General features: G+C 35.8%; 1 protein-coding gene across 1 annotated transcript in view; it reads right to left on the bottom strand.

The window, feature by feature from the left end:
- EML5 (EMAP like 5) overlaps window positions 1–24481 on the bottom strand; it is a 110727-nt gene that overhangs the window by 78574 nt on the left and 7672 nt on the right. Inside the window, exons 2-5 of the mRNA XM_055715104.1 lie at window positions 10376–10535; window positions 7340–7438; window positions 6709–6777; window positions 3966–4151 (exon numbers count right to left, since the gene is read on the bottom strand). Of these exons, the coding sequence (XP_055571079.1) occupies window positions 3966–4151; window positions 6709–6777; window positions 7340–7438; window positions 10376–10535 (514 nt within the window). The remainder of the gene's footprint in view (window positions 1–3965; window positions 4152–6708; window positions 6778–7339; window positions 7439–10375; window positions 10536–24481) is intronic.

Genomic DNA, 24481 nt, shown 5'->3' with positions numbered 1-24481 from the left:
AGTACCCAAGTAACATCTTGTGTGTATATATGTATCTTAACAGTCATGGTCTACCTTGAATTTAGAACATATAAGATGATAAAATAAATAGAAGACTCCATAGTCTGTTCTTTGCACTGGTACAAAAATGAGACATCTAAGAAATTGTATTTTTTTTTTAGCCAAGGTATATGTTAACTTTCCAGAATCAGATGCGCTGCCTGCAAATAATCTCCTGAAGTACTACCAGTGCCAGTGAACTTACATATGCTTTCATGTTGCTCTGTTTTCTTTCTCCCTTTTTAAGCTTTCATTATTAGTCATATTATTTAGGAGATATCAGCAAAACTAGAATTTGAGATTCCCATTGCTATCCAGTGTTCCCTGCGCATGAACTCTGTGTCTTTACTCTTAACCCCTGCTCGTTTCCATCTTTTTCTACTTTTCACTCCTACTTCTACTTTAACTGAACTCTCCAGTCCTCTTCCAACTAATTCCCCAGTCATCCCAACCTATTTGCTTTCAACTTTGTTACTACTCAAACTCAGATAGGGATCTGCTGGAAACTATTCTTTCTTGTCTACAGTTCTTAGTATTGCTGTGACAGATGACAGATTATCTGGCTTAGCTGTGAATTCTTATTTTGCTTGCTAGTGTTAAAGTTGCTATCTGTTTCCTCAGTTGCTTATACTAGGACAGCATGGCTTATTTTTCACATTGAATTACTCATAAAATGAAAAATGTTTTCAGCTAGGGTAACTGTAACAAAGATAGCCAAAGTTTGGAGAAGAACCCATTTTTTATATTAATGTAGACCACTGCCAGCTGGATGAACTATATCCTCATATCACTAATGTGCTTTAGAAAATGTTTCCTGCATCTCAGGTACCTACTGTTTATGCTGCAAGAAAGGAATACATGGTACTTTATGCAAATAATAAGACATGCCTTCCTTGAATAAATTTGCAGTTTAATTCAAGCCTGTCGAGGAGTAATAATGCAGGGTGATAAACAGGCATGCAGGGACAATTCCAGCACTATCATATAGTCTACAAAAATCTGTATCAATTCCCTACTATGGGCACACTGCTTTTAACACATGTACATCACAAATGTTATCATTTACACTTGCATCTCTTTTTTAAAAGAGTGGATGAGAAGCCCCATTGATAAATGATTTCTGAAATTAAGTATAAAATAACTGTAAAACATGATGGTAATAGTTTAGTGTGGTTGAAGCGGCACTCTTACTCCAAGCTGCTCTATTTTGTGCTTACATAGTCTGACAACATTATCCTTTAAGGTAGTATTCTTCTGGGGGAAAAAAAAAAAAAAAAAGAAAAAAAAAGGGTTAATTTTGTTGGAAAGTAAGCTTCCAGAAGAGATTTTATTGTGGGGGTTTTTTCCCCCCTGAAATTGGTGAGATTTGTAGTGGTTCTAATCTCTTCTGAAAATCAATTCCAAAGCCACGGACTAGTGCCCTTACTTAATTTTCAGTACTGGAAATTACAACTCCATTGAGCCTAAAGGACAGAAGCAGAACTAGAAGGCTAGATGAGACCTACTCCAAGGTCACCTGAGCTCCATCCACCGACGCTACTGAAAGTAAGGAGCAAGGCACTTCAAATTTGATCTTGTGGTCAACAAAGAACCGACACAGCACATAAGCTAATGGAGCAACAAGCTCTCATCATCCTACTTTTATCAGTTGGGTCATTTCACACTGAAACAGCTGAAAAGCACTGCATTATTCTGAGAAATAAACTATTGGAACTCTAACACTCCAAGTAACAAATACATGAATATACAGGACGGGTGTCTACTACAGCATTTAACAGGATGGGAGTGTATTTTCCTGATCAGTTTTGGATAGAAGACAAAGTGCATTCTTGCCTCTGGGAATCCAGGTGTGCATATGCAGTATAAGCATTTTAAAAATTTTACTTCCACTAACTTCAACATCAAAAAGTAAATGTGCACATCACCTTAGGAAAACACAGAACAGAACACTATTGAATACTAATATGAACACTAAAACCAAATCTGAAGGTATAGAATAAGAATCAGGGAATATTTGAAAGCTAAAATATACCTTCCTACTTCTTGGTTTATAATTTGGGCTTTCTTTAATATATTATAGTATTTCTATAGATGCATACAGGAGGGTATGCATGTGTGTATATATATGTATTTTAATACACATAACTTACATGTATGTAATGAAATCTCAAGTGCAGAACATAGTCTAGGTTATGTTTCCCACGCTTATGTTCTTCATAACTTTATTTTTGTTCATAATCAGATACATTGTCATTATACAGCTGTCTGAATAAGCAGTCCAATCAATTTTAAATTATTAGTTAATTCAACAAGCTGCAACCGTCCTGAATGCACATTTCTAAATCATCAGTAAACCAAGAGTCTCCTTACTACAGACTGACTGCAACCTCTCCCACATACATATTATTCATCACTTTGGGTCCCGTCCATTCTACCTGATCAAATCATAAAGAGTGATTTTAATACTTCAGTTATATACATCATCCCATCCAGTCCAATACTGCCAGTTAAAACAAACACATTATTGTAAGAAAGAATAATTGCTATTGATTTTACTTAGAATTTCAAAGTTGCAATATAGGAACTCATATGCTTGTGTTTTCACACTATTTTCAATTTTTAATAAGAGAACTTCAAACATTATCTAGAAAGTACAATGCTCTCTGAAATGAAAATCAACCTTCAACCAGCAAATAATATAGCTTCATAAAGTTACCTTGGCATTTTCATGCTGCTTAGGTTAAAACCACCAGAAATTGATTTGCTTTGTTTTTGAATTGATACTTGGTCAAGTTAGAAGTTGAATCTTGCATTATATAACCAGATATGACTTACTGCTATGACAGAAAATGAAGACTCTCATAGTCTGGCATGCACAAATTAGATTGCAAACCACCAAGTGTTTTTTTGCTACCTACTTTAATTGCAAAACCATATGCTTTGAAAGAATATGGAAAATAAAATAAAAAAAATATGCAGCAAACCCATAATTACTTCATAGTTACATTAAACATTTTGATTAAAAGTAAAAGGAAGTCTTACCAAGCACTTTTGAAAAAAAATTTATTACACTTTCACTGATATGTCTTCACTTTTCAAAGCTGTATACTATTCTAAAAAGCTGAATGAATACAGTAAGAGGCAGAAAACATAGGTCAAGGAAGAGTGATTGAATCGAGCTAAAATTACTTAAAACATATGTGTCTACAAACGAGATAGGCGTTTGGGCTTACATTACAGTTCATAGAATCAACGGACTCTAGAGTTACCAGACAACCAGCCAGCAGGACTCAGTTCACAAAATGACAGATTAGTTGATGTTGGGAGAAAACTGCAGAGCTTCTAGTTCAAACCCCTGCTCAAAGCAGGTTCAGATAACAGCAAGTTGCTCAGGGGTGTGCCCAGCCATGTTGCAAGTGTCACCAAATGGACAGAGAAGTGGATGGAGAGTCCACAGCCTCTCTGCCGACCTGTTTCTTTGTTTCAACACCAATTGCCTAAATATAGGTGTCCAGGCCACCTTAGATGCTTTTGGATTAATGAGGCATCCACAAAAGAAAGTCAGACAAAACAGATCCCTGTTCTTTGGGGGCAAGCAGCTATATACTCAACTCTGGTATATAAAATGTCATTATATATACCCACGCATGGTAATTGAACAGACTAATACATGTCTACTTAAGAGTAAACTTAAATGCATTCCAGGCTTTATTGATTACTAAGTCCCTCATCAACGATAATGGGAGACATAAATAGACATCTGAATGTATTTCTCAGTCTAGCACTCACTTTCTACCATAACAGCAATCATAGGCAACAGTCACTGAAATTTTTTAGGAACACAGACCACGTGATCTTGCATTGCCCTTTCCAGCTCTCCAGAAATCTATCTAACATTTTATATTAATTTAAAAAGATATACTTACAGCATGTGCTCCCTGTACTGTCCGTACAAGGTTGATTCCTTTCCACACATATATATCTCCATTCAGTGCACCAGAATATGTCACTTCATCCCTGGCACAGGCTAGGCACAATATAGTTTGGAGATCACCAGTTTTGCCAAAAACACCACGTTTTGGTGTCAATGAATTGCCACACAAGCTCCAGAACTGCAACATAAAGTGATTTAAAAAAAAAGGATACTTCACTAATATCCTGTAATTTAATGCATACACCTGAAAGAGTAGTACCTTACATCCAAAAGACATCATTCATACCATTTTCCCTGCTTCAGCTCTCCAGTTGATTAACAACTTTTTATGCTATTAACTAACTTTATCTTTCCATAAAATCAGCATTAGCAGACCAGCTGGGAAGAAGTTTCGGGTTATCAGTATTAAATCAAAAAATTATTTCAAATTATAACTTGTGAGTCAGTTGTATTTTCAGACATTTTTGAAAAGTGTTTCGTAATAGAATTATCTGATCTGTCTTTGATGTCAGACTTCCACTTTGCAAATGCTGCATTTGTACTTTATGTTACTTTGGGCATTTAAAGATGCAATCTAAGCACGTACATTTCTGATAAGGTTCCATTTGCTCTGTTTGAAAGCAGCTGGTTTTATTATAGACTTACCACTTCTCATCAGAACCACTGATCATGCAAACCAGCCATATAAGGTGGACATTTTTGAGAACTTTCTAATAAACCATTAGCATGTGATTAAAGCAATCACATAAGAGTGAATTTCCTCCTAGATGATGCAACATGTTCTAATGACTCTGAAACTGAAGACTTGCAAAGTCTATTGAGAGAGCACAATACCTGCCAACCAAATATCCAGCTACACTACAGTTTCTGAGATCTCCACAAACAAGCAACACTGGAAAGTCAAGAAGCTGCTTGAGTAATGCAGTGCAAAATGTGAAAATGATTTATTTCATCACTGCTGACAGGTTACTCTTACATTGTCTCAGCATATTCCCTGTATACATGTTTATTTATAATGTTCACATATTTCACAGCAAGTTTCTCTGTTACCAATAATCTATTCGAAATTCTGAGCAGAGACTTCAATTAATACAAGACAATGTTAGCAGTTACAATGAACAGATTTTTGTACCAGCAATACTGTAATTAAGAAATAACCATATACTGATTAGACAAATCCCTGTATCTTAACTAGTATTTCTTTAACCAGAGTGCACAGTTGCTTGAGAAGTAATTGCACAATCACTGCACAAATCAAACACCTAGCTCTAATATCGAAGTAGGCAACATATCTAAAAAAAGTATTTCCTCAATATCAGCCCAGTTGGAATTATCTACATAACTTAAGTAGTTTAATGCAAATTTTAGTACATGTGAGTTAAAAATACAATAGTATTACAAACATGATAGTTATTGATACCTGAAAGAACAAGAAGGGATAGCTTAAAAAAAACGCACAACAAAATCTCTTGCCTGATCCAAACACCTATAAATCTATAGGATTCAGATTTTTACTTAATGTTTTCTCAAAGGAAACACCAATTATTTTTAAAATGCTATTGGTATTTAAAAAGGCTTCATAGAACCTTAAAAGTTGCCCAGATAAACTTTTCCTTATCTAAATAGATATGCTTTGATATCATAAAGCCACCTTAAATATACTAAATCACGGCTGGCAAATACTAGCTCACTTGGCATAATGGTCCTTTTAGATCTTGAAGTAGAAAAAAAGATCATTATTAATCAAGCTTATGGAAATCTGTAAATTACATGCTAAACATTATGCTAAATCAAAGATGTATGCAATCTAGCCAACGTGTTGAACGGTTTTTTTTCAATAAACCATTAATACATATTAATCTAAAATTTTGTTGTATAAAAAGCAACACATTTTTTCCCCGCTATAGGAACCTACACATAAGAGCAATACAGAACTTTCAAGCTGCCATCTACTGCTGTTATGTGGTAACACAGAAGACAGTGCATGGGAAAAGGCAGTGACTTTAGGAAACATATTTTATGGCAGTCAAGCATTGATAATCCTGCTGAAAGAGCTAAACCTGAAAAAAAAGCTGTTTCTGCATGGCAGTTGGTACATGGATCAAACAAAGTGTTTCTATGAAACACTACTTGAAAAAGACATTAACTGGCCAAATTATGAATCCTGTAACAGGTACAGAGTGCTCAAAATGACAAAGGTAAGAAGAACAGCAGGGGAAAAAAAAAGAATTAAAAGAAAGATCAAGCATTTTCCTTTCTTTCCACTGTATCCTCATACTCTCAAACTGTAAGAAATGGTTTTTCAACTCATTTCACCTCCGCAGTGTAACATCTATTGTGTAAGAATCAGAAACTTGTGTATCTGGACTCACCTTAACATATACATCCTGTTTTTGTTATTTGGGATTTCAAACAGTGTATTTTAGACAACCTAAATTTTAAATTATATTACGATCATTACATACAATGCTACCAACAACTCTTTCATTCCTTCTGTCAGGGCATGAACTCTTTCAAGTAGAAATGGCCTGTTTTCCACTATATGTATCTTATAAAATGTCTAGGGTAGTCAGGTGTGATCCATGATTCCAGTTCCTAAGAAGTAATGCTATTCTTACAGAAGACTTTTCATATTATAATTATATATTCCTTTTTTAGGAGTCTATTTTACATATTTTATAGAGTACAAACAACTGCAGTTTAAATATTTAATGAATTAACATTTATTTCATTACCTTGATGTGTTTTACACCACAGCTGACGAGCTTGTTTGGCTGGTACAAATCCCAAGAAATATCAAATATCTGCATAAAAGAACCCAAGGATGTCAGCAGAGATGGCCTTTCTAGTATGGGACAGTTAAAACAGTAAAAACTTGTAGCAAATTAACAGTCTGAACTGCTTTAATTGGAACTATTGGGATGTCTTTTTATAATCCCCTCATTCAATACTGAAATTGCTATAGCTCATATTCTGTTTGGTATTTTTTCCTACAGTAATTAGAACATACGGTACAAACAACATTAAGGTTCACTTAAAGACTAGATAAATTTAAATAATTATTTGCATTTTGATTTCCTATATGGGGATTTGGGTCTAGGAAGTGTATTAATTTTGCACTTCCCCTACATGCTTACAGTCTCAGCAAACTATAGACAAATAAACAGTGAGTTACACATTCTGTTTTTGAAAGAGAGGTAAATATCTTAAATATCTTTACATACTTTAATACATATCCAAGCTTTATGCAAATTCATTTTCTAAAACAAACTGGTTTTTGTTCAGACATAGTTTTAGTATGTATTGACAGACATGGTTTAACAAACTGAAATTGTATTGACACCCAAATTCTTCAGTTATACTTACTCTGTCTGTATGACCCGGAGCCATTGATAACAATTTTCCTTTTCTCCAGTCCCATACACAAACTGTGTTTTTTGAGTCCAAACCAACTGAGACCAAACGCTAAAAATGTCAAAATTAAACAAATAAATAAAATTAACTCAATACATTAATGAAAGGTAGTCACCATTTTGCCTGATAACAAATTCATAATGTATTTGAGCTAGTAGCTACATTTTGATATGGAAGGAAACTAAAGATACAACATCTTATGCCAAAGCTTCCATAGATGCTTCTCTTCAGTTACATCATGATCATAAAGAAGAAAGATCTTCTCAGATAAGAATATATTTCTGATTTATAAAGTTTAATACATAAAATTATATACAGCACACATGGCAAGCAGCAGCCAGGAGAAATTTGTTCAGTTTATGCATGAATTGTGACATCTTAATCTGTATAAATGAAAATTTTAGGACAAAGGTTTTTTCACTGTTCAGTAGTTAATACCTGCACACATTAAAGACAAACTGAGTTTCAATTTTTATGTAGATTATCAAAGTGAGTTTGCAACAATAAAAGCAAACCCCAAACTTCATTATTTTTTTCCCAAAGTCAGAAAACTATTCCCAATAACATAATTACTGTCTGAAAAGCTCCAAGATTATGAGAAGAAAAAGAAACAAATTAAATACAAATGCTATCCATATGCTCTATTTATTAATGCCAATTTCCATTTTTCAGACACTGTAAAGTCCAACCTTCCTATTCCATCTTTGAAGGAACTTTGAATTCATCTCAGAAGGAACATCAGTTTCAATTCCAGCTAAACCTCCAAGCAGTTCAATTCCAGTCGTACCACAGAACGAGGGGCATAAATGCAGAATAGTTTTACCACTATGTATATCCATCACAAAAAAATTGGGTGATGCCTTTCCAGACAGAAGCTGATACATGGAATTCTCAAAAAGGGAGATTAAATTATGTTCTTAGGAGAACCGAGAACTAGAAAAACTTGTTACCAACCAGGACACCCCCACAGTGGAGTATAGCTCAGAGAAGAGCAAAAAGCCAGCAAGCTCAGGGAAGAATATACCATAAAGAAAGCTGAACTTCTCTCAAAACCAGAGAGATTGTAGGGTAATCTTGGGTTTAGATAACACAGCTGCACCAGAGAATCATCAGGTTCCCAAGACAATTAACAGAAGTGAATCAAGAATAAATAACGTCTTCCTGAGCTAGCCAGACTAGTTGGGGGTGGGAAAGAGAGTGTGTGTTTGTGGCACAGCCCAACACAAAATATAAAAACTGAACAACTAATAAAACAAACTTTCAAGAGACCTTGAGCTTGACCTCACTTCAATCCACATATTCCTTCCTAGTGACTGGAGATGCCGCCCAGCATCGTTACAGTGATCACATAGAAGCAAACCAGTAATAGGAACCACATTTTTCTTGTGATTCATCTGTATATTGCAATTGTTTGTGTTGTGATTTCAGTATATTGCTGTATCACTATTAAATCAAAACCCCATGTAATGCCAAATGTATCAAATACGTATGTTTAATATCAAACATTGAACCCTCTAAAAGAACCTGGTCAGTGACTCCGACAAATTTGGATGTAAAAGGATAGGCAAGATGCAAACAAAGATATTTTGCAGATCTTCCAGAACTGGATTTGTGTTCTATTCTATTTCCATACGGAGACAATTCTGGAGATGCAGATCTTGAAAAACCTGTATCCAACATTCCTTTGAAACCACAAAAAAATGCAATGAGAAAGGTGATCATACAGAAATGCTGAGAAAAGTGGACAGCTTAAATTCTGACCATTTATGGCTTTAAACATAAGAATCAGTACTGGGTACTCCTAAAACACATCACAGACAGTGTTTTTTAGAACACAGAGTTAGGGGACTTCAATCCTAACTAAGATATATTTTTGACCTTAAATTATTAAGGCTCTTCAAGAGGAAGTGATGCAAGTTTACACAGACAAGAACAACATAGAGAAAAGATACCCCTGTCAAGTAGAAATTAAGTTCTGTAAAGAAGCTGACTCCCTGAACAATGAGAAATCTAAATGATAAAATCTGTTCTAATAAACTCAAAACCTCCTGAGAACAATTACAGCATGTTTTAACAGCCACAAGTTACAGCTAGGATTTCCTCTATTTGTGTTTAATAAAGCTCCATGTGATACTGTCTTAACTAAGGACAGCAACTGGTCTCTACAATACATCCTTACTTGAGAAAGCAGTAGTAACAGATATTGACCTTTTTAGCAAGCAAAAAGAACCGAGATCATAGCTAAATCTGAACATCACATTGCAAGGCTAAGTGGGAAGGGAAGAAGTGCTGTATAAATCCATGCGAGCAGAACTGCAGAAAGGACTTTCATGGCCAATACTTCTTCAGCTGCTACCTAATGTGTATTTTCCATTTCTAACATGTCAATCAAGAAAGCCTCTTTACTCACAGGAGCAAGTGTATGGTAAAAATCATCTCCCTTATAAGTAGCAGCTCTGAGAACCTATTTACTGCTCTTGAATGTTTTGAAGTAACAAAATTATAATCCAATAGAACCTTTTTCCTGACTCTTAGATCCAGGATACATGAGTCTGAACAAACAATCAAAATGTGGAGAGCCATCAACAAGTGCAAAATGAGTGATAGAGAAGGGGATACTGCCTGAAGACATTCAGAGTCCAAGATGAGTAACACTATGGGACTACCATCACTTTGTGCACAAGACATGCCCCTGCACAGGGGAGGTCCACTATCTCTAACCATTTGGTGTAACCCTAAACTGTGGCTCACAGAACACAAGAACCTCCCTAACATCGCATCTTCATTCAAACTCTTTTGAAGTTATAATGTTCTTGCCAAATGTGATTATTTGTCAGTCACTACTAATTTCAACTTTTTTCCTCAACTTCAGAATAAGCAGAAAAAACCTGAGTCAATACACTTCCTTAAAAAAAGAAAAAGCTACATAACAAGATTTCTGATAGATAAACAATTTATGTGCTTGAAAAAAGAATAGCCATTACATACCTGACCATCTAAATCAAAAGCCAAGCAAGCTATACCATGTGTGTGAACATCTTTCAAAACAGATACAGTTTGCACAGTGTATGAGTCCCACACGCAGATGTATGGTTCTTTTCCAACTTGACCTGTTGCCACCAACACACGTTCAGGATGCAAAGCAAGGCTGCCAAAGAAAAAGACATAAAATATTTTTGCATGAAACTTTTACATTTGCCTAGTTGGTTGCATTAATATTTTTCCTTTAAAATTATTTTACAATATTTTCTCAATGATACTAGATACTAACAAGTAATTTTGTATCACAGATTCCACAATAGCTGTAAAATTCCCTTGATACAGTAGTACATGCCACCACCTTTCTTGAATTTGAACCTTCAAGCCTTCTCCAATTAAACTACCTGCAGAATAGCCACTAATCCTCTGTTCCAAAATACAGGGTTTATTATATGCACTAAAAAATACCTGTTTTCCCTTTCTTTCTCTGTTCTTTTAACATTTAAAACCACAAAGGATGGACAACAAAAGTTGGTGTTTAGTTATCTAGGCACCTATCGTCAATGGAGAGAGATGCATCTCCGTAAGTACTTCATTCCACATACTATATGACGTCCTTTTTATGAGGGGATTGAATAGCCTTCTGAAGTTATCTCTCTGCTGATTGTACAGCAAGCCAAAGCATGACTAGCTTAGACTAGATGTTATGTCAACTTCAGATGACTAAACTGAAGTGAGATTAAGATTAATTTAAATATCTTAACTTTAATAAAGAACAATTGGGAATAGTTGATTTTGAATAATTAATAATTTTTCACATTTTTGACACTGTAGAGAATTTTCTTATAGTTAGCATTTTCATCTTTCAAAGTCCGCAGAGCACCAGCACAACTGTTTTGTTAAATCTGGGATCAAGCTAGAAAGCATGCTAGTCAGCAAGGTACTTTTTGTTTATGCAAGCAAGCTGCAAGGGAGGACATGAGATCTGTAGATTCATATTTCATAATAAGAAAAGGAAGAAAGAATATATTTTAACAGAAACCCTAACAAGCTACTTCATAACATTCTATACAGACTAGGTATAGCAGTCCAAAATCACGTGAGAAATACCACAGAGTAATGATCTTGAGAAACTAGAGGACAGAACCACTAACAATATATACTGTATCTATTTATCCTCTCAACATCACCTGGAAAGGAAAAAGGTTAAGCACTTTGCAACAGTAAGATGATCTGACACCTGAACACAGATCTTGATAAATGAAGTTCAAAGGGTGAAGACAAGGGGAGTCTATAAACATAGAAGAAATAGCCAGAATAAAGCTAATCAGGAAATGACCAGAAGAAAGATCTATCTCAAAAGATCGATACTTTTTTTTTATATATATATTGAAAAAAAAAGCAGCAAGAGAAAGCCATGTTAGAAGTTGCTTAGTATTTCATACTACATTATGCAATACATTTCCCTCCCCTACTTAAATATAGCTTTTTAATATTTCTTGATGTATTCCACATGCACAACTCAGAGGAACCTTTAACTTCAAACTCTCTACAAAAGGTAAAAATCTCTGGACCTCCGTGGTGGGTTGACCTTAGCTGGGTGCCAGGTGCCTACCAAGCTGCTCTATCACTCTCCTCCTCAGCAGAAGAGGGAGGGAGAAAATAAGACGGGAAAAAAAGACGACTTGTGGGTCAAGATAAAGGCAGTTTAATGAAGCAAAAGGCGTGCACACAGAAGTGAAGGAAAACAAAATATGTTATTCTGTCCTTCCCATCAGCAGGCGATGTTCAGCCACTTCCCAGGAAGCAGGGCTTTGGTACACTTAGCAGTTGCTCCAGGAGACAAGTGTCGTAAATAATTAATGCATCCCCTTCCTCCTACTTACTCCTAGCTTTTATATCTGAGCAGACATCATATGGTATAGAATATCCCACTGGTCACTTTGGATCAGCTGTCCTGCTATGTCCCCTTCCAAGATCTTGCCCACTCCCAGCCTACTGGTGCAGGGCAGGCAGGTTGGACAGACAGCTGTAACTTTTCTATGGGAATTCCTCTTCTTCGCTACTCTGCATTATCCTCAGCACTGGGATCAAGCAATCAACGTTGCCCCACTTTGCTTCTCTTCAATTCCAGAGTTATTTCTCAGGTTCTTGCCCTCCTTTATTTGACAGGGCAACTTCATCATTAAAGAGCAATGCAGAAGAGCTGGCATGAAAAACTTAATACATTTCACTTCAGTTCTGCCACCTAATGCTGACCAACACCTGCCCATCTCCCAGAGCACACGCAGGCAGATGGCATACACATGGAGAAAAAAGAAAAGCATCTGTAGGGGGAGAAAATGCTGTGTTCAAAATGGCCTAGTTTTTACAATGCCACCACAGAGGGGGAGAGATAAGACCACGTGGACAATAAAATTGAAGAAAAGAAAGTAAGTGAAAAGAATAAGCAGTGGGGGGAGCAGGGAAGACAGAGACTGAAACTCAGAGAAAAAGTAAAAACACAGCAGTCTTATGACTGATTCATGACTCTTCAATCCTGTACTTAACTCTGCTATTGGTGCATTGTGCAGGTTCAGAAGGTGAAAATCACCCCACAACTGTGACTTTGAAAAATGCTCAGGCACCACCCAGCCTGGATGCACACACATGCAAAAGCAACCCTATGCCACACTTTACAAAACACGCCAGCAACCAAAAATTAGCTTAGCATGGTTTTAAAGACCAAAAGTGACAAATGCAATGCATCAGAGATGGAAAGGACAATGGTAAATGCACTACCAAGGGCCAGGAAAACACTGTCCTAGCCCAGGCGTGCCAATTAAACCCACTTGAAGCATATTAGGTGAATATAGAGAACGTTTCCTCTCTTTCTAATTAATAAATGTCAACTACTAACCATAGTAATATCATAGTATTAGTTCTTTCTATATCATGATATAAAATACTGACTTAAACAACCAAGGTCAAATTCTGCCTTGATATTGGATAATGCAGCACATATTAAGATCCAAAGCCTGTATTTTAGTCACAACAGATAATGCTGTAGAATTACTAACGCCATTCCCCTATCATTTCAGTCTCTACTGTAAATTGCTACTCTAGACAGTCACTGGAAGTAGAAGAAAATGCAAGCTTTTTTTTTTTTTTTTCTTTTTCAAAAACGCCAATATGGAGGGATTTTAGGGAAACTGAAGAGCAGAGGTATTCACAGTGGCTGAGGAAATCCTTACCTGAAAACACCTTCCCTCATCATTTCTTCCAGACCAAGTTGCGAAGGATCGGTTAATGTATTTTATCTCACTGGCTATCAGGACAAATGGAAAAGGGAAGCATGGAAAGAGTCAAGGGACTGCAATTTCTATTATCAACACTAAGAAAAGGAACTGACACTCTTATTTACATTATTTTTATCTGAACTGTGACCGATAAGAAGATGCTTCTTCCTTAATATGCAAGCCTTTGCTACGATTACACCCACAGGGCACCATGCAGAATTCCAGGTCTGAAATTTTGAGTCCTGATCAAAATTCAAGGATTAGACTCCAGTTTTAAGCAATATGAAGGACTTTTTTAATTCTTTGATTGGACTACGAGTGATTAAGTAACTATTACAGGCATGGAAATTAATACAAAAATACAGTATCTTGGTCTAACCTCTAAAGTAAAAGTATTGATACAACTCACATTCAGGAACTTCCATTATTAAAATAGTCCCAAGCAATGCATTGTAAACAGCTTCTTAGGGCAGAAAGAAAAAATATAACTAGAATGGGTGCCTGGATATGGATAACCATAAACATTTGCCATACAGAGACCGTGTTGGCTCATGGGCAACAGGATCAAGCAATGAGAGCAGAGTTGTCTGGATATCCCTAGTAAGATCTCCAAGACACCTCTACCGAGGTGTTAACAGTGTACAACTACCGAGATGGTAGTTGAAGTAGTTGCCTACTAACCACCCACTCAGTCCCCAAGGACAGGCAGAAAAGCACGAGTGCAGCTTAGCTCTTAAGACAGCTTCCAAATCTGTTGGTGTGGGCTCTGTAGACTTAAGTACACTGTCCACCTCACATTGGTTTCCTTGCATTTTTTCTCCTACAGAGAAGGAGGATATTGCTTAGTGGAAGGAGAAGCTCTGCACTCAGGACAGAACTCAGGTTCCTTTTACTGCCCCAGTAATAAAAGCTGGGATGACCTATCCAGGTTAGGCTGCTGACGCTCTGCTTGCATCTAGCCCACACAGCTAGACTGTAAACTTCTGCCTGGTATCTTTTCTCTTCCTTGAGGATGACTAAGCTGATGAACGAGATATTGCTGCTTGTCCAAAAAAGGAAACAAACATTCCTAATGAGGCAAGTTCTTCAGGCTTCCTTGCTTGCCTCTGGCCTTTCTGACCTGGGCTTTAAGAGCAGATGTTAGATATAACGTAGTGTCTCTGAAGAGGCAGATATGAAGGAAAATGTCCAAAAGGCAAATGTGACCTTGAAACAAAGCAGGAACTAGGCTAACAAACTGCTAAGTCAAGTTAATTTTGAAATTGGATATAAAATCTGTTACTTCTCAGAAGAGTTCAGAAGTAGAAAATTTAAAAAATCTGCCTGTCGCTATTGCAACAAAACCAAATAGACCTGCAGAAAACAGATTTCTACTGATATCTCTGACTGACAGGTCTTTTCCTAGACATAGTCAAATCAGGCTGAAATAGCGTAGTACAATTTTAACAGCATACTTAAAAGGGGTATGTTTCTCAATTTAGTGCATTCAAGCTCCTCTTTTATACTTTGTACAGAAAAGGTTCTTTCTCTCTTCTATGGCAGCACATAAGCATTCCCACCATTTTGACCAGATCCATGCACTGTACAATACCTATGTTAGACTACTGATATTATATAGTAATGGCAGCCTATGAAAAAAAGTATAAAAACTGTCCATACTGTGTCTGCTTGGGATGAAACCAGAGACATGGACATGACCATCCGATTTGTGTGAGGTCTGTAGTGGCAGGGGATCCTGAAGGAGAGTAGTCTATAATAAACTACTTTTTAATTTAAAAAAATGAAGATTTTTTTCCATCTTTACTTGGGTTTGTGCTGAGCCATTAACAGGCATTGATTAATACAGACAAGCTGCAGACAAGGATACAGTATTAAAGATGATGTTTCCTTAGCAACAATGAATATCCAAGAATATATTCATGTGACTACTCCTGATCTTCATAAAACTAGGGCACCAGTAAAAATGCACAAAAGAGTACCGCAGTGAAATAACAGCATCTCAGATACCTATTAAGAGTTAATTTCAAGTGTGTGATTGTTTCCATGAGTAAAGAGACAAAAAAAAAATATTTTCATTGTATGTTTACAGATATTTTTTACATACAGTTGTGGATATTTTCTTATTTCCTTTCATTTATCCATATTTCCCCAGAAAGTATGACAGGAAAAACTGTGAACCATTTCTGTCACACTATTGAAGTTGTTAAAGCAGAAAGAGCTCTAATCAGCAAATATCTCTCATCAAAGTTTAAACAGATCAAGTCAGAGCACACTTACTTCCCGTAGACAAAACAAAGCAGTACTCATGATGGAGCATCACTACTGGGTCTTCCATACAGTTACTGTCATAGCATCAATAGTGTCAAATACAGCTTTCTATATTCCTTATATATATAGCTTTCCATATTTCCTTAAATTATATAAACATCCAACTTTAAAGTAAGAGTCTGAACTGGAGACAGGGAAGGTGGACTAAAACTGTACATTAATTACTCCCAGCTACAGCTTACGTCATTACTGTTCCATATCCCCACCCCACCCCCCCCACCCACCCCAAATCTGAATGGTTTTATATTAACAAGCAACATTTTTAAGCAATCTAGAGGACCTTAAAAATCACTTTGGGCTCCTATCTGTTCTGAAACTCAGCAGAAGGCAGGGGGAAGAGCAGATGAACTTCAAAGAAAAGGAAAAAGAGTGAGCACAGTTAATGCTGGTGCAAAGTTCCCAGCTCATCAAACAAAACTGAGGAAAAAGATTCTGCAAACTGTATACCACTTTATGCAGATGCCCATTTTTGTATTGCATAGTCATTTCCTCCACTGCCAAGGAAGGGACTGACTTAAGCTTTCCAGTGAAAGAGTTACCATCTCTAGCAAAGAAATTAGAACGAAAGATATTCCCCTTCTTTTCAAATATGAATGATTTTGCAAGTCCCAATAGGAGACCTCATGTTTTGACTGAGAGGGGTGCTAGGTTTTTTTCCAAATTCTATGTGATCTTAACACTTTCATCACCAGGTTTTCACTCTGAGGAAAGTTTCTTTTCTAACATGACCCTTGAACGAGAAGGCAGCAAAATTACTTGCATTTGCCTAGCAAAACTCTTCTCACAGAAAAGTCAGAAATAACATATACTCCAAAATGACTTGGAGATAAATTTGCTAAGACAAAGTCCTATTATCTTTTACTAGCTATTAATATAAAAGAAGCAATTCTGATTATAACAACTGGTCGTACAATAACGTGACGTACTAAAGCCTGGAGATAATAAAGGAATGGAATCCCACCTAAAAAAATATCCAACTTCCTTCTTTCCTCATTAGACAATGCAAGGACTTTAGAATCATTCTTTAAACCATTATTAGATACAAAGTGTCAAACATAACCTCCCTAGTACCAGCAACAAAAAAGCAGAAGGAGGGGGGAAGAGGAAAAAAATATAGAAGAGCAAGACCTATGGAGAGAAGAGGTACTTCAATAGCTGCCCCTAACGTAAGGAGGAGGCAGCCCAGCTATTCACCTCCTCTTGGCAACTACATTTGATGACCCAAAAGGGATCCCTTAACAAATCAGGAAGCACTCTTAAATAATATGGTTAGTATCTGTCAGTCACAAAGTTAGAAACCACTTCTTCACTCCTGAATACAACTGGTGAAAAGTATGCAAACCTAAAAAATTATCATAGATCAAAAAACTGAGGTGGCCTAAAATTAAAGTGAAAATACCGATTTCCCATTCTAACCATTTTACAAGCTAACTTAATTAGCAGAAGTAAAGATTATCATGCTGTAGCCACTTAATTATGTGAACACTGAGACAAGCATGGTTGTAAAATCAGAACATTTACTTTAGAATAAAGTTTGCAATGAAATACAGGCTAAAAAGGGAAAGTGAATGACAAAAATCCCTATCACAGTTACAATCGCTCATTTTTTATGCATGCTCATTGCACTGTTTGCCAAATTAGAAATACACAGGACAAATAATTTAAAGGTCAAAGAATCATTTACTTCAAATCTTTTAGACAGGAAAATTTCAAAAATTTCTTTCCAGAAAAAGGTTATTTTGGATGCTTCTGACCTCAAGTTAACAAAAAAAAAACTTGCTTGAGGTACAATCTTTCACTATCATGATAAAAACCTTCAAACAACCCTTTATCCAGTCATTACTGTTTGATGCTTCTCCACAAGAGATACACAGTTTTTAACAAGATTAATCTTCTATTATTGTAGAAATTTACACTATATCTTCTAATATTACATTAGGAAAAAAAATCACAGATTGTACAATTTTCTTTCATATTTCTGAACAAGTATATTAAACATCAATTCAGTCTTCTCTCCTATGGGATATATTATGAAAAACCTAACTGACTATGTGAGAACTTAACATCTGAATATTCAGGAGTGGAGTCACAGAATAATTAGTGACAACTTTTGAAAGGTTCTTATTTTATACAGAAAGGTCACCCTGATAAAATTAGCAGTTGGCTTAAAATAAGGAATAGTGGGAAGAAAGCAGTGGCAGAGCTGTTAGTGAAATAGGCTGAGATAAGCACAATGCTCTGTGCTTCAATGGACTGTACTTCATTACCAACCAAAGAAGGTTTAGAGCAGAACAGAACACTAAGTCAATCTTTATCTTGCCAACTCAGAGGTGTTCTCCTACAGAAAAGCAAAGCTAAGGACATCTGTAACACTTGTCTCAAATTTACCATCCCAGCATCTAACTTCATGCCCAGAATGGTGAAATGAGCCAAGGCACCACTTACAAGTTGGAACAACATCTGAACCATTGTTTAGAAAAACTATAAAAAAATTTGATGGAGGCCACGGAGGTATTTACATGAAATACTGTCTGCTAAAATAAACAGCTCCCCACACATACCAGAACCATAAACATAACAGAAAAGCAGCATGGGAAAATGTAAGAATACTACAAGGACTCCAAGGTCAATGTGTATTTGGTAGGCAATGAAAACTGTTGCACACGTGGGCTCATGAAGTTAGTTACTAAAAGCCACTAAAAAGAAGATGATGGATAAAGAATATTCATGAGCAGCACTTTCAAGAAAATACAACTCTTCTGCTCTAAAATTGTGTTTATCTCAAGAATACTGATCCAGTTTACCTCATTGGGAACAGTCATGTAATGTATATTCATTATCATAAGCATATGCTGTAACTAGCAAAATATAAATTCACAATTATTTTAAAATTCATTTATTACTGAAAAATATTCCAAAGACTATTCATTTTTATGGCATTAATTTTTGTGGTAGAAGCAGCAGTAATTCATAAAGCAGTAAGTGAAAGACGAACTGGTAACTAAAAATGCAAATATCATCTGAAGTGCAACATCGATCTAAAAAACCACCAAACCAAACATTTACCAGTTCTTCAAATTTTCCTGTTATTTCCCTGAGTACTCTGGATGACTGCTTAGCTAAATGTCACACTCACCGCTATAAATCTTGAGGCAATTTCCAAATGCTGTCAGATGCCTTGTCTTGATCTAAGATAAAGCATCAATCACCTTGCTTGCTCTTGTAGAGGGATTATAAACAGGGAATGAGGATTAACGCAGTTCTAAAAGTCAGGAGAAGGTTTATACAGTTGTCAGCTAACCAAAACATAAAATTAATCCACTCATTCTGTGTGCATACTATCTCGATATAATGAAGGCACTTCACCACCACTCACCTTAAATATCTAAAACATGTAAGTATTTTTAAGTGACTTCTACTGTTAAGTAGGTTTTGGGTTTTTTTCCCGATTGTATGTATGTGTAATGTTTTCAGGCACCTGTAACTCAGCAAATTGAAGGGTTACTGTTATTTTTAACATTATATCCAACTAGATTTAGTCACAAGAAATGGACCACGTAAGCAGAAAGAAGTAAAGCAGTAAAACAATTCTTTTACACCTACTCTTCTAGAATATTGTTATAAAACTATGCCATATCTACAAATTTCATTCTGCAATTCTGGTAGAAAAAAATAAAATATATAATCAGAAGTGAAAAGTGTGAGCTAGAGGTAAGAACAGAGTGATTTTACTATAATCATGAGCACTTTATAAACATGATTTTCAGCTTGGACACTTTTGCTTTATTTTTAGGTCTGGTTCTTTGCCTCAGTTTTGTTTCTGTTCTGCTCAGCTGAATTTTTCACCTGAATCAAGCACTTTTTTTACAGATAATTTTATGTTAAATATTTAATCAATATAGCTTGTATGAAGGCAAGGGAAGCTTGAATTACAGTACATCCTATAGTCAACACAATGTAAAAGGCAAATGAAAAATTTCCCTGCAAGTTGTCTGTCACAGATCTGGCTAAACCATCAGTGGAAGTACCACTTGTGGTACCTATAAAGCCAAACACTGCTCAAAATGACATTATTTCCTCCAAAGTTACATCACTAACTCTTTGGACCCATTTCTCTTGACTCTTCAATTCAGTGGTCCAAGGAACATCCACTAAAGTCACAGCAATCCTTGTGCAGAAGAAAGTTCAAATCTGAACAGAATGCCGGGGTCTGCTCAGGTGTCCAGTGCCAGCCAAAAATCCTACCCACCATCCACTGATTAGACACAGGTTGTTCTAGAAGGATGCATAGGTGACGATTTTCTGAAGGTCCTGGTTCTAATGACTGGATATTCATCCCAGCAGTTTGTTAGCTGAATCAAATGCAGAGAAATCTCTTGGAACTAATTGAAAGCGTACATGTAAGATTCTTTTATTTCCACTTACTATCTCAAAACCTAATCATTCTGTTTATATTTAGATGGTCTAAAGTAAAAAAAAAAATCCTGTGAACAAACTGGCTTACCTCAGCTCAGAAAAAGAGGCATTTCAATTCACAGCTCAAGAGGAGTTACTACTTTCATTGTATGAATCCACTGCTTTTCAGCATAGGAACATCATTCTTATGCAAAACAACGCTAACCCACAGAAAAATGACACCAAGATACCTCCAAAAAAGTGAGTCCTCAAATACACTTCTCAAAGTGTTTTTAAGCAATAAGCACGAATATTTAAGCAATAAGGAGCTGGACATGGCTGTTAGGATGGAAGTACTTTGGTTTTGTTTTGACTAAAATGACTGGAAGTAACACATGTTTCTAAAGCAAAAGAATCAGACTGATCTGGGCATACAGATAGGGGTCTTGATCCATCATGTCTGCAGGCTTAAGCAATAGAGAGTATAAAGAAAACTCCTGAAAATGCTTGGAAGATCAAGCAGTGCCATGAAATTAGAAAACTGTGAAAAAACAGGTGGAAGGGTTGTCCACTCTATCTTTTGAAATAACATCTGAATACCCAGGGCTTTCATAGCAGGATAAGCATCAGGCACCATCTTACAGATCCAGGAAGCCTCTCAACAGTACTGAGGATTTCCAGTTAAAGGAAAGTCTTTTTCAACTAGGCCAAGGAAAGTTATTCTGAAGAAGAAGAATACTTCTCTAGAGATTTAATAATACAGGTATCCTCTAGCAGCTAGGCAAAAGAATAAAAACTGCTTTTCTAAGAAAAATTGTCAGGCAAAGACAACTTGCTTTAAATGCAGCATAAAGGAAGGGGAATATCTTACCCATCGCCAAAATAATAGGTATGTCAGGACGGCGCCTTCAAAGGACAGATTTTCCTCATGATCACAGGCTGATGGAGACACCTCCAAAAGTGATTTCGGTCAACTGACACCAGCTACTAACAAGTATCAGTTTGTCCTCTCTCTTAGTAATGCTGATATCATTTTTGCCATTTTCATGACCAAAATTTAAGCAGAAAGACAAGAACTTGAAATGGAAGTAAAGGTGGTCAACACCAAAAATATTCCAAGGATGCGATATCAGATGGTGCACACGCTGCAATTCTTTGTGGTTTGTATCTTTTGCAATATAGAACTAATATTTATGTTTCGTTATAAGCCCAGATTAAAAATTCAAATTGTACCTTTTACCACCAAGAGTTAAGGCAGTCTTGGCTGATTATGACTTTTTTTTGTGCAAATCAAGCACTGCATTTTCAAAGTCTATTATTATCTTAATAACTACAACAGCAATGCAAATAAGGACATTGGTTATTTCTTGTAGAAATGAAAGTCTCCTTTAGCCACTGGTGTAACCAGAGCAATGTGTCCCAATGCAAGTAATTTATATGTATCTGTAACATCCTCTAAGGTGCTTCACTGATGCGCCTGGGGAAATTCATACTACACCAGATGGCACTCACATCAGAACCTCACTGTGCAGAAAATCTTGACTATGTATTTTGAAAAGAACATTCAATAGCATCTACGTTAAACATTCAACTGAATTATTAAGGTAGCCGGGGAACTTTCACTTTCTGCCACATAAGTTCAAAGGAAATGATACTTAATTTTTCTTTTCAGGTTATTTTAAGTGCTCAGTAACTTGGTCTACCATGTGGAAGTACCGAAAGTAACAATTATTCAAACTCAAATAAATATATTGTGCATAAAGCAATTTCCTTGCCAATACTATAACAGCATAATTCTAAATGTAACTTAAGAAATCTAAATTTTAAATTGAGCATCTGACTGATCCTTATCAATACAGATTAGACAGCTTTGCCACTTTCATGAGTAACAAATTATTTTTCTTTTCAAGTCCTTGATGCTAGACAAAAGTGCTGTCCTAAATCACAAATATTAACTCTACAAGTGATATAATATTTTGAAAAACTGGGTAAACTACATTTTGAAGTAAAACAACCCCTTGAGATATTACGAAGTGTAAAACTAAATTCTCCTGGCTTTTTCAGTTTTATGCCAATGTCAGCTTAAACTTTAAAAAAACAAAAGCTGTATACGACATAAAACTAGAAATAACTTTTTATGATTGTTGTTGTTTTGGAAGGTTTTATAATTATTTCAGGTTTTGTTTCAACTGATGTATTTTTTTAAAAAAAGCTTACAGTGCTTCTGTTAATAATCACGGTAAAATCTAAACTAATTTTTGATATGTCAGACAGAATTAGTATACTATGTTTTTCAATCTAAAACACTTAGAAAGGGGGAAAAAAAAATCAACTCTTAAGTAGTTAACATTTAAAAATGAAATTTATTTTATGTCTTATCCAAAACTTTAGATTTTGCATTAAAAAAACCCAAACATTTCACTTCAGACAAACACTTCAAAAGAATTCTTCTGTTGAAACATGCTAAGCTATGGTCTATCACTATCATAACTTTGTAAACACAATAGTAAGTGAATTTCATCATGCTGTTAAAAAGCAGCCAGCAATACAATCTACTTTCCTACCTATATGAAAAGGAGGACTAACAAAATAAAACACTGAAAACATAGGTAAGCAGAATCTTAATTGCTCTGACTGCAATTTGGAAAAGTTAAAATATTAGGGCAGACCTCACAATTTCTACAGAAAAATCCCTTAATTTTTTTAAAGATCAAACATTATTAAGCCTTTGGTTATACTTCCTGTTCTCTGATGTTGTCCTAGACCTTCATGCTGTTGTATCAGTTCTGAGAAGAAGAGCCAACTACCAAATCAGGAAAAGCATTTTCTACAGCACCAAGATGTTTCCTCATTTAAGTATTGACCTGAGCTGACCCTGCCTGTGAGTGCTGACAGAATCAGATCAGAAGGTGATGTGACTGCTGGCTATGAAAAGCACGATGCATGAAGGCACGCTCATAAGCCTGTAGCTCCTTGCTGCGTTGATCTACTTTAATCAACTTCTAGTCTGTTTCAGATATTCAATTCTGATTGGATATTTTTGGTATTTCTATTAATGTAGTTTTAATTGGAAAAAATAAAGTTTTCAATGGTATGCAGGCATATTAACCGATAGGCACACTCTAGTCCCATTTCAAAACTGAATCCAGGTAATATTTTATTCTATATTCCTAAAATATTTTAATTTTATCAAACCAAATCCAAGCAAAAGATATTTTTTAAAAAGATGACACACAAAGCTCTCAGTAAAGAAGAACTTGAAATGAAGATCTGACAATAAATCCCTCAAAGATCTTCCAGCCTGGTATAACACATGTTTCAGAACAGCTCTAGAACTACCCAGAAAACAGTTTTCCTCAAGGAAAAATCAGATCATTCTCTCTCCTCTCTCCTGCTGATCTGTTTAAGATTTGAACACGAATCTTCCCTCCAGACTTTTACACATTTGACAATTAGAGTTCACTTAACATGAAAAGCTGGACAGAGCTTAACTGGGACTTTCTCCTTGTGAACCATGGCATAAAATGAAATGGTCAATGGAGTAATTACCTCACTCCTTGTCCTAGCAATTACTTCTGCTGTAAGAAATGCCATTTTGACTGATAGACAGTCAAAAGCTACTTGAGCTAGAGGTTCATAGGAGTACTGATTAGTTTAATTATGACATAATTTAGGTCCTATTAAGTCACAAGCTCTTTAATGGAGGGAAATAAACTGATTATGCCCTTAAAGATCATCTGGAGATTACAAAGAGTAGATGGATTTATCTTTAGTATAAACAAAACAAACATGGCACCATGTAAGTCTAAGAATAAGCTAAGAAGACAACTTGATTTTGAAGTTAAAATCCAAAGTTTTGGAAAAAAACCCAATCAGTCCTTCAACATACTGTATTCAGAAAAGGAGAATGCCTTATTCAGAAAGTACATTAGCTTGGTGAGTTAATCTATTCAAGAGATTTGGGTTGCTGTAATAATTTATCTGAACAGTATACATTATATCATTTCAGTGTTACATTGCTTTCAATCTTTAAAGCAAGAACACTGTTGCCTCATCAAGTGTGAATGGAGAATGAACCTCAGTTGTCATGCTCCAGCATGTACTCCAAAGCCTG

The sequence above is a fragment of the Falco cherrug genome, chromosome 7 (assembly GCF_023634085.1).
Source record: "Falco cherrug isolate bFalChe1 chromosome 7, bFalChe1.pri, whole genome shotgun sequence".
NCBI lineage: Eukaryota > Metazoa > Chordata > Aves > Falconiformes > Falconidae > Falco > Falco cherrug.
This window is presented reverse-complemented; position numbering and strand designations above follow the sequence as displayed.